General features: G+C 44.7%; 5 protein-coding genes across 5 annotated transcripts; 1 reads left to right on the forward strand and 4 right to left on the reverse strand.

The window, feature by feature from the left end:
- On the reverse strand, window positions 1-1,045 carry AOL_s00043g434 (uncharacterized protein; the record flags this gene model as incomplete). The annotated part of the gene is made up of 2 exons (XM_011120920.1): window positions 1-708; window positions 788-1,045. 2 exons carry the CDS (start codon window positions 1,043-1,045, stop codon window positions 1-3), a joined length of 966 nt encoding a protein of 321 aa, XP_011119222.1.
- A 2,362-nt stretch (window positions 1,046-3,407) lies between these two features.
- On the reverse strand, window positions 3,408-3,749 carry AOL_s00043g435 (uncharacterized protein; the record flags this gene model as incomplete). The annotated part of the gene is made up of 1 exon (XM_011120921.1): window positions 3,408-3,749. One exon carries the CDS (start codon window positions 3,747-3,749, stop codon window positions 3,408-3,410), a length of 342 nt encoding a protein of 113 aa, XP_011119223.1.
- A 1,147-nt stretch (window positions 3,750-4,896) lies between these two features.
- Window positions 4,897-6,558, forward strand: AOL_s00043g436 (uncharacterized protein; the record flags this gene model as incomplete). The annotated part of the gene is made up of 5 exons (XM_011120922.1): window positions 4,897-5,019; window positions 5,127-5,342; window positions 5,424-5,703; window positions 5,769-6,109; window positions 6,181-6,558. 5 exons carry the CDS (start codon window positions 4,897-4,899, stop codon window positions 6,556-6,558), a joined length of 1,338 nt encoding a protein of 445 aa, XP_011119224.1.
- A 215-nt stretch (window positions 6,559-6,773) lies between these two features.
- Window positions 6,774-8,842, reverse strand: AOL_s00043g437 (uncharacterized protein; the record flags this gene model as incomplete). The annotated part of the gene is made up of 6 exons (XM_011120923.1): window positions 6,774-7,039; window positions 7,123-7,605; window positions 7,666-7,875; window positions 7,936-8,093; window positions 8,177-8,638; window positions 8,721-8,842. 6 exons carry the CDS (start codon window positions 8,840-8,842, stop codon window positions 6,774-6,776), a joined length of 1,701 nt encoding a protein of 566 aa, XP_011119225.1.
- A 3,274-nt stretch (window positions 8,843-12,116) lies between these two features.
- Window positions 12,117-13,785, reverse strand: AOL_s00043g438 (uncharacterized protein; the record flags this gene model as incomplete). The annotated part of the gene is made up of 4 exons (XM_011120924.1): window positions 12,117-12,301; window positions 12,369-12,466; window positions 12,525-13,644; window positions 13,719-13,785. The coding sequence occupies 4 exons, from the start codon at window positions 13,783-13,785 to the stop codon at window positions 12,117-12,119; spliced, it is 1,470 nt and encodes a 489-aa protein (XP_011119226.1).
- Window positions 13,786-14,945: the final 1,160 nt, after the last annotated feature.

Consider the following 14,945-nt stretch of genomic DNA (forward strand, 5'->3'; position numbering starts at 1 on the left):
TTACAAGTAATTATTACCAGAGGCACTCATCGGACGACCTCCTCGAGATTGTGGCCTTTGTGGCCTTTGGCTGCTTGAACGACGAGGAGGGTTTCCATAGTTAGTCATCCTACCTCCTCGGGAAGCAGTGTCATCCTCAGAGTTATCGTCATCAGAAATTTCTGAAACTAGCACTGGACCGTTGAATGGCATTCTTCCGGCGCGTCCTGGAGGACCCCGAGACCTAGATCGGTTGCGAATATCCGGCTTTGAAGCACTACGGTAGTCCCAAGAAGGGTCACGTCGGTCACGGGCCCGGAAACTAGGATTCCAGTCCATTGGATCACATGCTGGTCCTTCATATGAGTATGCACTGTTTCTCATTTTGCTGGAGTTGGACATTGTGTCATCCATGGCCATTTGACGGTGCGTAGACATGGCTGGCATGTCGTGCGCCCCCATGTTAGGTCCATGGGGGTGTGGTCCGGGGTGATTAGCTCTACAAAGCACACAACTGTCGACATAGGCATAGTCCATTTGGTTTCCCATCTGGCCCATTTGGTTGCTAGGAAACCCGAATTGTCCAGCGGAGAAACTCATCGAGAAGGATGATTTTCTCGATCTAGGATTCGGAAACCGCGACGCATCTACGTCGCTATACGCTGGTGGCGCATGCGCATGTAGGTCACCCGCATATGGAGAGAACATAATATTCGACTGGGGGTGTGACTACTCAATTTCGGAATTAGAATCGAAATCTCCTCAATTATTCTAAATTAACTTATATAATTATCAAAAGGGCCCTTACCATATAGACGCCGGTATTAGGATTTTGGAACCTCATTTGAGGAAAAACGGTGCCACCAGGACCTGCAACCATCTGGACTGGCTGGCCGCTGGTGAGGAATACTTGCTGCTGGTGTGGATGTGCCGTATTTGGGACATAGCCCGTGGCACCGGGTGCGTGGTAGACTTGCTGGCCGGTAATTGGATCAATTTCGTAAGTCATCGATGGCTGTCCCATCATTGGGAATTGACCAGTGGAGATGTATGTTGCAGTTGCCATTTTGGAGTTACAGGCTTCGAGATCCGAGGCGAATCCGACGATCAGAAAAAATGCTTGCGCGGTAATTTTGTAATAGATTTCTAATTAATATAATTTCTAGAGAAAGGAAACTTGGAATCGAATACAGTACTTGCTGGTTCTGTTATATGAGTGCTGAAGGATGTGAGGCGGACTATCAAGCAAGACTCGCCTGTATTTATACAGCGCCGTTCTGATAGATACTCAAAACTAAATGATCATATGAAATCCATAGAGTTGTCACAGAAATCATAATTAATTAACTTACCAATGCTCATCACGAAATTCTGAAACGTCCAACTGCATTTGCTTTCACCTTCATCGATCTCGACGGCCAACTCACCTGCATGCAGAAACAATAACGCAGAACGCGGTGAACCGACCGCACTGAATATCAATATCGATAGCCTTCGTGGAGGCACCGATCATAGAGTCTTCAACTGGGTTACTTCATCCTCGATTTAAGTGTAATGTCTATCCCGCGCCATGCAGAATGGTCACATGGGCTCAGATGCAGATACCCTTCGGCTGGAGCGTGCCGTGGAACACCAATAACCCCATGGCCCAAGCCGTGTTCATAATGCATAAAGGGGTTTCCTTTACAAAATATCGTTGCCTTCCTCAGTGAGGATGCTGCCAAGCTCTGTACTTCCGCCGACAGTACATACTTATATACATATATACATTGTGGTGTGCGATATTGAGTGTGTGTCTACTACAGATGTTGTATTTTGTACCCAAATATACAAATCCCATGCCGCAGCGCAGATGCAGATGGAATTGATGAGCACTAATGTAAGTGTGCAGTGGCCAACATTACCTTAAGCCGCAAACCTAACAAATAGCTTTTTCTTACCAGTTTTTAGAGTCAGATGTAAGTACCTATGGATTCATCTGCGCAGAAATTATACGTATGCAAGATTGTAACGCAGCTAGACCCTAGCTACGCATCGCTGATCAAACTGGTTTGACAGCTCCCAGAATTTAAACCGGTATTGATAAACGGCTCCACAGCTACAGGCCGCCGAATCGATTTCAGATCTTCCACCACGAAGCATCGATATCCACTGGGTGGACTAAGGAGAGCTCTAAATTTGTCTGGAATTTAGAATAATATAAAATCCAACGCGGCATGTCGCGGAGTTGAGGCGATTTTGGCGAAAATCAGGACCAGGCCCGGAATTTTCGATGCGGTAAGCTTAGGTTTATGTCTCGGAGGCAGGAAAAGGTTCTGTGGTTACAAACAACCCCAAGTACTGCATATTGACATACAAGGCCGGGGCTCTGTGAAATATCCTTTCCTTATTTCTCGGTACATTATAGACCGTCCTTGGATTCTATTTCCTTTTGGGTTTCCCATTTTCTTAGAGCCTAGAACGTTAGAAAGTATCAAACTTTAATCAATGTCTATAAGATCATAACTGACACATCTATTTAGAAAACTTGAAACCAAACTAGTATAATGGGAAAGCATTTTAAATTCGTTTGGGCTCCAACCTCGGAAGAAAATAGTAACCGCTTGAAGGTAGATATATATTGTAGATGAAACCAGCCTTGTTGGCCTCGTATACGCGTAAGTACATGTATGTACTTACATACCCAGAACCTTGCCTACTATAAACCTAATCTTTCACGCATACATGCACGACTTTACCCGTGCGTCCTACAAGGCCTGGAAATGCATTTTAAGTACATTATTCTTTTCCCCCGTTCAAAGGAGCAATTCGTCAGGATTTAATATCTACGGCTAGCTAGCCACAGAAATCCGCGTTTGCGCTGATGTGCATATGTTGTAACCGTCTACCAGCGCGAGGCTGCATACGGTTGCCTCAACGCAACAAGCCGACGTTCCGCAGGAAACCTCTTTCCAAAAATTGTTCATGTATACGAGATTCTGTGATAACGATTTTCAGCCGCAAGAGTGGGGTCAGTTATGACTGTACCTATGCGGGTATGCCTGCAGATCCGTAGCTTCGATTGTCACATTTTTCTTTGCGGGTGACGAACCCATCCACTTGCACTTGGTCAAGATTTAATCGATTTACACTAGTGTAAGTTGACAGGAAACCCGTTCACCATTACTAGATGATACTATATAGCTATATAGCCCCTAAATAATTATAAATGCACTAGACTCTAATAAGTGGGTTTTTGATTGAGTACTAGTCTAAGAGTGTTTTTTTGAGAGATACTTGATACGATTTAGTAGATTGTATACCAGTCTCAGAAGTCTTTTGTCCAGAAGTTTTGCCGGAACCCTCCAGAATGGTACAATCCCCAAAGTATACCTAGAACAGAAATTTAAATATCAACAATTGCAAGATGATGCCCACACCAAAATAAATCAAGCTTCAACCGGCTCCCGTCGATTGGAAAGAGAATCTACATCTCCATTCGAGCCTCTTGCCATTTCCGCCTCTAGACTCGCCTCCCCGTGAGTTTTAACAGAATTGACATTTCCATTCGAACTAACAGGGCTTTCAGAAACCTTCGATGTATTTCTCCCCTTCAAGTACTCTTGCCTTCTTGCCTTTCTTCTTCTCCTCCTAAACTTTCTCTTAAAAAGACAAAAGCCTATGACACAAAGTGCGATGAAGGTGAATCCTCCAATCAGTCCACCGAGGGTTGGCCCGAATGCGATATTGGAAGATTTAGATCGGATTTCAAGGGGTTTTGTTGGCGCCATATCGGGTGGTTCTGAGAAATGAAATTTACAGTTTATTAGATTGTATATTTGTCGGATCGGGGGCTAGAAAATCATAGAAATATATACCTGTAATGAACGGCTAACTAGGTTATTTGAAAAACGACAAATTATTCCCGGTCAGTGATAGTATAGTTTTATCCTTCACCAATCTTCATGGCCAATATTTCGTTGAGTATATAAGATTGTATGGTACGTGCTCGTAAAACTTGGAAGCAGTGAGGTGGTAATGCGAACTTATAAAGGAGAACATACGACCATGAACCTCCCTCGCAGAGCCCGTCATTGCTCATAGTCCATGGTCCTCTCTAAGCGGATTTCCAATTAAAACTCACTTCGCCCTCATAGATTACGTCCATATGGTGCAGACCTGAGGGAATAAACTGTTCAAATCTGGTGAGGTTCGTTGTCGATCCATCAGAGACGAAGCCAATACCCAAAGTTATATAAAGCAAACATTAGCCTCTCCAATATTTCTACAAAACAATTCCGACACCGTAAGAAAGGTAATAAAATCGCCCCTTTCGTAAGCTATAAATCTTTCGAATGTCCCCAGTATACAGTATCTTAGGCGGTCATATATGCTATGTGCTAATACTCAAGATCTCCGCTGTGGTATTTCGACCATAGCTTGTGTTGCGCATATTATACCGAGGTTGAACGTATGTGTGGGAACAGTGGAATCCACATGGTTTGAACATGGCTTACGATTTAATTCTCAACTCTAACTGTACAAACCGCGGCTTTAAAATGTATTTGCGGTCAAAATAGGTACTGCTTGGCTTGGATACGTATGTACACCGTAGTGTACATATGGGCTTTATGCTGTTGATAATATATACCTACCTGTCAGAATTTTATTTCGGTCCAATGCTTGTATGCGATACAAACTAACAGGCAAAGTCAGTCCATGGGACTGATTTGGCCAGGCGTTTGAATTCGGATGCATAATCGAGGTCTAAGCCTGGGTGGAACCCCGCTCATCTAGATCTATCATTAAATACTAGCTTAGTGAACTGGCTCCTTAGGGGTTGAAATATCCCCCTTCAGCGAACCATTATATTCTGTGGATACGATATCGACTACAGCTATATCAGCCTATATAACAGGCCTGTTACACTTGTCCATCATGGCATTTAGAGTATTTCTACAACTGCAAGTTTTAAGCCTGATAACCGCACACTCAACACACCACGACGACAAGGTCGATCAAGTTCGTCTGAAAGAACTCCACGAAAAGTGGTCTGGGGATGTAAGTGCAACCATTGACCGTTATAATACTATCCAAAGCTTTAGTCATAGTGGCTTCAGGAGTATTTAGTTCCAATTGTTGATTACGCAGCTAATATTACCCCGTAGTGGGCATTTTCTGGAATCTCTACATTCGCCCATTTACCGTACACCAGATGTCTTACCAATCCTTACGCTTCGTATGATATAGCAATCATCGGTGCTCCATTTGATACCGCAGTATCCTATCGCCCCGGTGCCAGATTTGGTCCTAGGGCTATTAGAGCTGCTTCGGCGCGACAAACAAGTTTTAGGGGATTCAACCATCGGGCAGGATTTAATCCTGTAAGTCTTCTCAATTAATACCCGTATCGGATCGGTATTTAGTATATTATTCAGCATCAAGAGTAAGTTAACGGAATATAGTATCAAAGTTGGGCTAAAATTATAGACTGTGGCGATATCCCCGTCGTTCCATTCGACAATGCGCTCGCAATGGAACAAATGACCGAGGCCATGGAAGAGTTACTGTCCAGAGATAGCGCCATTTACCAAACCGTCCGAAGTGACAATGCTAGAAACTCGGTTCTTGACAAGAAGATTCCAAAGATTGTAACTTTAGGTGGGGATCACACGATAGCTCTTGCTGCTTTAAGAGCGTTAAATAGGTTCCATGGCCAAGTCGCTGTCCTGCATTTTGATGCTCGTAAGTTCCTGACTCATAGCTACTTTAAATATCTATTTTTTAACAATTGAGAAAATTTTTTATAGACCTGGATACTTGGAATCCCATTAAAAACCCCTCTGTTTGGTCTTCCGAACAAATGAGCTTAAGTCATGGATGCATGTTCTGGCTCGCCCAAACCGCCTATGACCCGCCATTGATTCTTCCAAATTCCTCAGTTCATGCTGGGTTGAGAACTCGACTTTCTGGTATTGACTACGAAGACTACGAAGATGATACTAAACAAGGATGGTACCGCATAGAAGCCGATGATATAGACGACATTGGCGTCAATGGGGTCATTCAGAGAATTCTTGATAATCTAGGCAAGGATATTCCGATATATTTAAGTGTGGACATTGATGTTATCGACCCTGGCATGGCCCCGGTATGTTATATATATATACACACAGATACCTATAAAAGAAGAGATTGAACACCTATACTAAACGAAAATAGGGTACCGGAACCCCAGAACCTGGTGGCTGGACGACTCGCGAGATGATACGTATACTCCGTGGCCTCGAAGGGCTTAACGTCGTTGGGGCGGATATCGTAGAGGTCGCGCCTGCGTACGATGGGACTGGAGAACAAACTGCACTCGCAGCTGCACAAATCGTCTATGAGATTATAACGAGTATAGTCAAACGTGGGGTAGATTCTAACAGAGCGAAGATGGAAGGAGCCAGGGGTACCAGACACCTAGAGAATTCGCAAATACAGGTTGATGAGCATGAGGAGGATCCATATGAGACTGTAGGGTCTCGAGGATCAGTTGGCTCGGATGAAGATGCACCTCAGTTTAAAGTGCAAAGGGTTCATGGAGACGAACTGTAATTCTCTAAGCTAAGCGAGTACTTGTGTATAGATTGCATGGTAATTCGATCGGTCGATTGCTTTGCTAAACACCATCATGATACGCCGATCATATATGCTCCTTCCGTTGGTATTATAATACAATGAAATAACAATATCAATATATACAGCGAATTTTAAGAAAAATTACGTCTTGCTTGCGACTTCCCCAAACCCAGCAAGTTAATTGACTCGGTCTACTGTCCGAGCGACTTCTTTTGCCTTTGTAAAAAGGTCTTAACGGTATGGCTATATGGGTGTATGAGTTGACTGGTTTCCTCATCCTCGGGGAGTAAGGTAATTAGAGATGCAACCGCCAAACTCGACATCAAGCAAGTCTTTAGACTAGTTTGAATGTCATCTGGTGGTAAACTCGCCGCTAGCATCCTTCGACTTCGAGTCTTGCATAGGTTGCAGCCTCGAGAGTGTAATATGCTCTTCTGTCGGATAAAGAAGTCTGTATCTAATTGTTTCGTAGCGCATTAGAATCCAATGTTTCTTACAGTAAATGAAAAGCAATATATCGATATGAGCAATTTTACTAACCCTCCCGAGTTTTAAACCGAATCCTCGCCAGCTGGAATGAATCTTCTTGTTTTAGATAGTCGTCTAGGGACCAGAACGGAAAGCGGTCTGAATCTTCCTCTCCAACATAAACTCTCCTCGGTTTAGGTGGTTGATTTGTAAGTCGGATAGTGCAAGGATCGATGTTATCCCTTTTGACATCACACGCCGAAACCTCGACTACTTGGGCCCAATTCTTGTATCGAAGATATAATACCAGTGCGCATTTCGTGGGATAACCTTCTTCTTCCACCATCATGTTGAGGTTTTTTGCTGGTTTTCCATACATCTTCGGACGGATGAGGCGTTGGAAGGCGATATCACCGGATGAGCGGTGACAGAGGTAAAGGGTGGCATCCCGCTTCTCTTCCTCGCGGAGGCCATAGTTTGTTTGGAATACAAAGTCGACGTCTCGTTCGCAAAGGATTTGGCCACGGATAAACCCTGAGGCGATTCTAGCGAAGTCTAAACCGGAATTATTAGGTACTACTCCAATCCCTTTTTAAAAATAAGTTGGGCACTTACCGCTCGACATATCTGTGATATCCTGGAAGTAAATATCGACTTGTGACTCGACATTATATTTGAACTTCGAAAGGTAAAGCGCTTGTTGTGCGTCATCCCACTTTCCGGTATACCTTGCGCTCTGAACCTTTCGCCCAACGACTGTGATTTGCATCGTCATAATTATATCCATCGATGGAGGATTTTCTGGTGTTCTCGGGTGGCCATGAACTATTACCAATTAGCAAACTCCCTCGAAATCTACACAAGAAGATTTTTCGGAAAACATACACCATCCCGAAAAACAAGGACCTTCGCCAAAGGTCATCGCCCCTCTTCTCCTCTCATTCACATCCTTGTAGATCTGAATTATAGATGTCCTGTCTTTCAAACCCTCGTGAGGAGGGTATTTCGATCCCACCTTTGCCAATCGAAAACTCCTCGGTTCACTAGCATATCCCCAGTAGTAATTAGTCCCAAAATTCCCATACTAGAAAATAAATCCCAAAAATATCTTGATAAATAAACATACAAGTATAAACAACTTGTCTCTCCCGCACTATCATAAGCAATGGCTCCCAGCAAATGTCTCATGAATTGTGTCGCCAAACTGTGCGAATCAAAATTCAGTATCAAATTCACCGGTCTCCCCACCCAACTCGGCCTAACATGAAACAGGGCGACTCGTCTCCCTTCATCGAAAGTGACCTCCCCAAAATCGAAGTCGTAGATTATCTCTGCGATATGGTGACTATTTTCAGCAGAGACGATAGGAGCTGGCTTGTATGTTGGTTCCGAATTTGAAGAATCGTCTATCCCGGTCGTTTGTCGAACTAATGCAGGTCGGTAGGCTGGGAATTCGATGTAGTTATCGACTTGATCATTGCTGTAACAGTAGAGATAGGGGGTGTGAGGGTATTCGGCACGACGAAGGATGTGAACCTGAATGGGAACGCCTCTGGGCCCTTGATATAGATTGTGTCCTTGGACGGTACTATAATAAACAGAAAATATATGTATATGTTTAGTAAACCGGCTAGAGATTTAATAGGTAAAGAATATCAGAGTAAACATACGCATGGAATACGCATTCGTCGCATACGGTTGCACAAGAAAAGGACCTTGTGCTGGACCTGCTGCTCGAGCTGTTCAGGCTACTCGACATCGAGCTATTGGTATTCTGCGTTAGGTGGCCCATTTTTTGTATTTCGACTTTTTTCTATTATCTAATGCCACCGCAATGCGCAAGAGTATATATTTCGTAAGAAATATACCGAAGACGGGTTTTACTTGTGCAGCTCAAGCAGGCCCTGGAATGCGACAAAATCGAGAAGAGCAAAGGGCAAGGGATATAATTTATCCCAGCACTACTTTGGTAAGAAGAAAGTAACTGATGAACGCACTCTGCAGAATAGCAAGGCTAGCTATGGTCGTTCGAGTGATTAAACTATATAAACAGCATCAAAGTCAGACGGTGTGTTTCTCTCTCTCTCTCTCTCTCTCTCTCTCTCTCTCTCTCTCTCTCAAAGTTAAGTCCGAAGCTATGGGGTTCCAACTTGTTTTGAAGATAGGGCGTTGGAAGACAAGGATAATATGGCCTTACGTTTATGATATCAACATCCAAGCCCTCCTGATATTGTTTCCCATTAAACGGATTGAGAAGGTCGGATTGTCAGAAGGCAGTGGCGGGGATTCGATTAGGCGGATATATAGATTAATCTCGACAACCAATCCTAGTGATGAAAAGAGGCCTTGTCGAGAAGGGAGAAGGTGATTGTTTATATAAAAAGAATTATCTTAATCAGACGACGGCCCAGGCACGGACTTGCAGATTTATCTTTTGGAAGAAGCGAGCTGTAGGTGTCAATTTTGCACATTCCTAATTTGACAGTTGCGGGATTCGGGAAGGCGGCGAACGGATCTGGGGCGGCAGAATTAAATATTAAATGCAAGAAGGATGTTTAAATGCTTAGCCTAGGCTATATTATAGGCCCTTGGTACCAAGTACTTGAAGGAAGTATAAAAATGGTTGGGAGGCGGGAGAGTTCGAATTAAAAATGGTTCGAGAAGGGTTACGATACGATCGGAATACCTGAACTGAGACCCTACCTATATTAAAGCCTCGACAACTTAACTGCAGCGCACCGTGGCACCGGCCGGCAGGATATATATCTTTTCGCCAGGCCGTTCTTTAGTTAACTTACTCCATAGCAGCTAAGTAGCGAAAAAGATCGAGCGAAAATTTCGAACTCTAATGTCCTTTTTCTTAGGTAAAAGGAATTAATGTCGGAGAGACATAGTATCCGCTAGCTATCAAAATAAATCATGATTGTCTGGCGATTCAATACGGGCGCCGGGCGATGGAGCCCAATTGCGAACTTTCACCGTAACTTCCCTTAGATCAAGCCTAGGCCCCATGTCAAGTGCATAATGTGCATTGCATGTAAGTACTATGTATGTCTTTAAAATCGCGTCACCAGAGGTGCTCAAGCTTCTGTTGGCCCGGCTCGTCCATAACTTAAGGGGTGGTCAGCCTTCCATGCGGTCTGAAGCAACCCGACCTTCCCTTGTCAGGACGAAGATTGTGGTCCTGGTATCGCCCGCACCTTGCAGCTGGACCATGAAGCTAAATGTTGGAGGAGAACGAGGGAAATTTTTGCCCCATTGGGAGGAGGAACTAGGCTCTGACATTCGATCCTGGTAATTAATTCTCCATGATTGATAGACATCCAGATTGAATTCAAGGTTCTTCCTGTGAATTTTAAAACCAGTAGACGGGTTATATGTCTGGTTCTATAGATAGAAAAGAGTGCCTGAATGCCTATAGCTCCTTAAGTCAACATATACTACCTAAGAACTGGCATTTATAGAGGCTCCCGCGGCGGGGTTCGATATCTTGGGTGCCTTGCTTGCATGTTAAGTTAAGTTAACTTGACTTAGGATCTCTGAAATTTGAAAAACTTCATTACTAAGATAATCACTAAGCATTGTAACCTATCAGAATCGATATATCGGAATTCAGCACTGATATGATACTACAAGCTGGTCTGTATATGTCTCACCCTTAAACTATTCAATCTGTTGACTCTCTGAGCTTGATTAATAACTAGGACGCCGAGGTTGCCAGCCCGCTCAGCCATAGATGCACTTCGCATGCGAAGCCAAAAGGCACCAGCGAGCTCAACGGCCTTCGCCGCTCTTTCATCCGAGGTCTGGCTGTGCTCGTGATATTAAAGGCCCATTTGCAATAATAAGATTTCAATTAACGTTAGGGTCCCTCAAGTCTCCGGGTTTCTTCAAAGCGCATGGCGCTGAAACATTTCTCTCCCCTTGTAAGTACACACATACACACTTACACGCTTACATACATACATGTATAGACGGAATGGAACCCATTTGGTAAAACTAAGACTGTGGAGAGGGTCCTGTACACGTTGCAAGCGAAGGCTGCATGGTGCCGTCGGGAAAGATTCAGAGATAATGATTGTGGTTGCTTCTAGACACTTTCCATGGAGGTATTCTTAATCAGACCCCGCGCCCGCAGCTCGAATCCGATAAGATCTTGTGATCGCATCAACAGTGACATCTTGAATCTTCGTCGATATGGATTGTCATCAATACTACGGCGGTGGAGCACTGATCGAAAACTGAGCTTCTCCTGCGAATGAGAAGAAGCATGCCTAACTCGTGCCATCCCAACCCCTTTCTCCCTCAATCATCTAAAAAGCGGCTTTTCTCCCACCAACCAGCGGAAGAGAAAAGCTGCGAAAGAACAATCCCAGTCGTTCGATATTCTAGGCAACCAGCGCGCTCACCACATATGTCTTCGATTATGTCGAAAAATTTCTGGAACATTACGCGATGGAGTTTAGTTTCCCCACACCCACCCTTCTCTTCAGGTTCCACACCAGATGGCGTTTCGAATGGAAATATGCCCGCCAAGTCCGAGACAGCGCCAGAGGCCAAACAAGGAAAGTGTAGCCTTGACGCGTGCGCTTGCTCAATTGAGATCAGGTATCGATATTGGATGCTATAATCGATTGCTCAATCAAGCAGCTGGATTGATTATAAGCAGCCTGCGTATTCAGTCATCAAAAACGTGCTATCATTTCGAAATGCGGTCCTGTCTACGCTAAAGAACAATAAAAAAACAAAAAAAAAAACAAAGAGAGACCAAAACGTCAAAAATGTATCTATATAGGTATGTACCCATGTGCGGAGTCTGTATGCTGCATGATCAAAGATCAAATCGATATAAAAAGTCAGTGAATACCCCAGACACCCTACGGCTGAGCCTCGTGGCTCCAACATATGCATAAAAACCGCGTGGTTGGCTAGATATTAGTGTCAAGATCACTCTGCAGCTTCTTAAATAGTCGAATATTCCACATGCTGCCTGCCTATAAGCTGGCCGCTTAGACCACTGTGCAGGTAAACCTGCATATCCGACATCGTAGCACCCAAGGATCAGATCAATCGCTTTCATCTTCCCGCTCAAGGTCATACGACCCATCCGACTCGTAATCCCAGACTCCCCTTTTCTTGCGACCACGGATCCTGGGCTGTGTATACTGCTTGACCTTGTCATAATCGTTATCAGAATCAGCAGCATCGTAGTCATCCTCATCAGGATAGTCGTTTTTGTAATATTCTTCCGCTGTAATTTGACACAGGATTAGCTTTAACCTAGCATCCTGGAGAAAATGATACGTAGATAGACGAACCATTGCTATCCTCATCTTCGCTACCCCACACATCGGATGCACTTTCTTCATCCTCATCGTTTTCGTACCACCACTGCTCATCATCAGAGTTCGATATCCTAGTGCACAAGTCAGCCAATGTATCAAGAAGCGGGCGTGGATACATGCGGAACATACACCAAAACGCCATAGTCGCCGTTGGTGACAGCAGTGCTTCCGTCTTTACTCTTCTTGATTTCCTGGCGGAAATAAACGTCATAAACCCACTCGCCCTCCTCCCCGTCGCTATCTAATTTCATAACATCCCCTGCTGCATCAACATCCATGCGCTTCTCGACATCTGCCCACGTGCCACCCCCAACCCCGCCGCCAAGGGGGTTGATAACTTTGCTTTTCTTCTCTTGAACGGGTGATTTTGGGTTGGCAGGATAGTTGTCGAGATCCGGTTGGTTGGAGATGTAATCTAGGACCATATCCTGCAGCTGTTTCGCGAGCTCGTCAGAGTCGAAGCCAAACTCTAGGCCCTCAGTAGACTTATCCAAAGGCTTCTCTTCCTTGGCTGCATTGCGAGTTCTTGAAGCATCTCTACTTCTTTGTCGCTGTAACATTGCCTTCTCTTTAGCGTGGGTCTGTGGCTTCTTCCTAGCGCGAGGCCTTTGTTGCTCCTCCATGCTATCGTACTCCATGTCTTCTTCGTCTGACCCAATATCGTAATCGTTTGTTCCAATCTTTATAGCACTCCGTTTTTTTGCTACTCTTCCCGCTCCTTCCATGAACACCGGCACCAGTCCTCTTTCCCGTTTCTTCCCTGTAACTTGCCCAAATGCTCCATTCTCTATTTTCATTTTTTTCGATAAGTGATATCTCCGCACCTCAGCCTTTGAAGTAGGACTCAACGGTCCAAGTTCGTCAATAGGAGCATTGCTTGATATCGATTCTGACAGCCGATGCCGTGCAGCGACTGGTACTGGTTTCTTTTTCAATCTAACCGACCTAGCCGGTGATACGGCTTTTTTGATCTCTCTCCCGCCTATCGGAAGCCGCCTATCTGCTGCGATCGGCCTACCTTCGCGGTCGGACGACGTCGCTTCGTTAAGGCCACCAGGTTGAAGGCCATCTCTCAGGGCATCATCAGGTCGTGTTGGTCCCTCTTTGAAGCTTCCAGGGACGGTGAGTTGTTGAGGCTTCAAGCCATTGGAAGGTAAAGGAGACGCGGTGCCGCTAGTAGCAGTTTCGACGGTATCGTGGAGGATGAAACAGAATTCCCCGTCGACTCTTCGACGTTTAGACTCGACGACTATTTTGAATTCCTGTGGGTTAGCGAAGGCTTGCTGGGATTGGAGAGTCTGGACAGGGCGGGGTTGCCCGTACGCAGGGTTTGTACGGGATCCTCGTTTCTTCGCCGCTTGATCCTGATAGTATGAGGTGGAAGAGCCATTTCGAGGGGTTGGTAAGAGGTCAGGATGGTGGATAGTCGGAGAGTTTTGTGGTGATGTTGACCTGGTCAAGGAGATTGCTTGGGGATACTCGGGGTTGGAGGGTTGAGGTTGAGGTTCAGCCCAAATGCCAACGGCAACACTGACCAATGCAAACGACACTAATTAAAACGCCAACCTCGAGTCAGTTCTATACCCGGTGAACGCTTCCTGACTTCTATCACGACCTATAAAATTATATTTTACTGTTTAGAAGAATTTGCTACCATCTCCTATATTATGTGACATCTATATTCGAAGCCTGTGTATATGACATATACACCAAAATCTAAAGAATGATGTCTGTCCCAGCAGGTTAGGAGGAGCCTAGCAGGTAGGTAGTTCCCCATTCCGGTGACGCCTGACCAAAGCCTCGACCAGGCCAGCCGAATACTAGAATATAGATACACCATGTTACGCTAACAGGTAAGATCCTGATGTCATCATAACGTGGATAACTAGCATTAACCGTTTGGGTCTTCAATCCGTCATCCTCGCCTGTTAAACATCAGATACTACTGGATCAGGCTAAGCTACTCTTACAGCGCAATCATCCTGGTCACCTCCCTTGCTCGCCAACTTCAGCTTCAGTTGATAAGCCGATATCATGAAACGCTGGCTTTAGCCTGTATATCTCGCAACCTCGGTTTTCCTGGCTTGTGGTGAATATGGTGAAGTTAAGTTAAGATACTAACAGCCAGTTCTCGCTCTCACAAATCCAAACTCAAGATCGCTGTAGTGTAATGTAACTAAGCAAAGAAGAAAAAAAATGTGAAGAGCGAAATGCATTGCTTGTATATAAAAAAAAGGTCAAGAAAGCTTCAATTGAAGGCACCAACTAATCTGGCGGCGAAGAGAAATCAAGTACAACCCGCGTCACAATCAAAGAAGCATTGCATCAAAACCCAAGCAAAGATAGATATCGGAAAGGGCAGCAGGGAATAAAAGACAGAAAACTTTAAACGGAGCTGTGAGGAATTCAAAATAGCAAACGATAACGGGAAGCTCGAGAGAAAACCGGGACAGGGAAGAAAGAAGAAAAGCAGCATACAGGTCCTATATCCGAGGGATGAGCACAACATGATTCCCAATTATTTTCTTCGCTTTGGAGAGCCCGGGAATG

The sequence above is a fragment of the Orbilia oligospora genome (assembly GCF_000225545.1).
Source record: "Orbilia oligospora ATCC 24927 unplaced genomic scaffold scaffold00043, whole genome shotgun sequence".
NCBI classification, from domain to species: Eukaryota; Fungi; Ascomycota; class Orbiliomycetes; order Orbiliales; family Orbiliaceae; genus Orbilia; species Orbilia oligospora.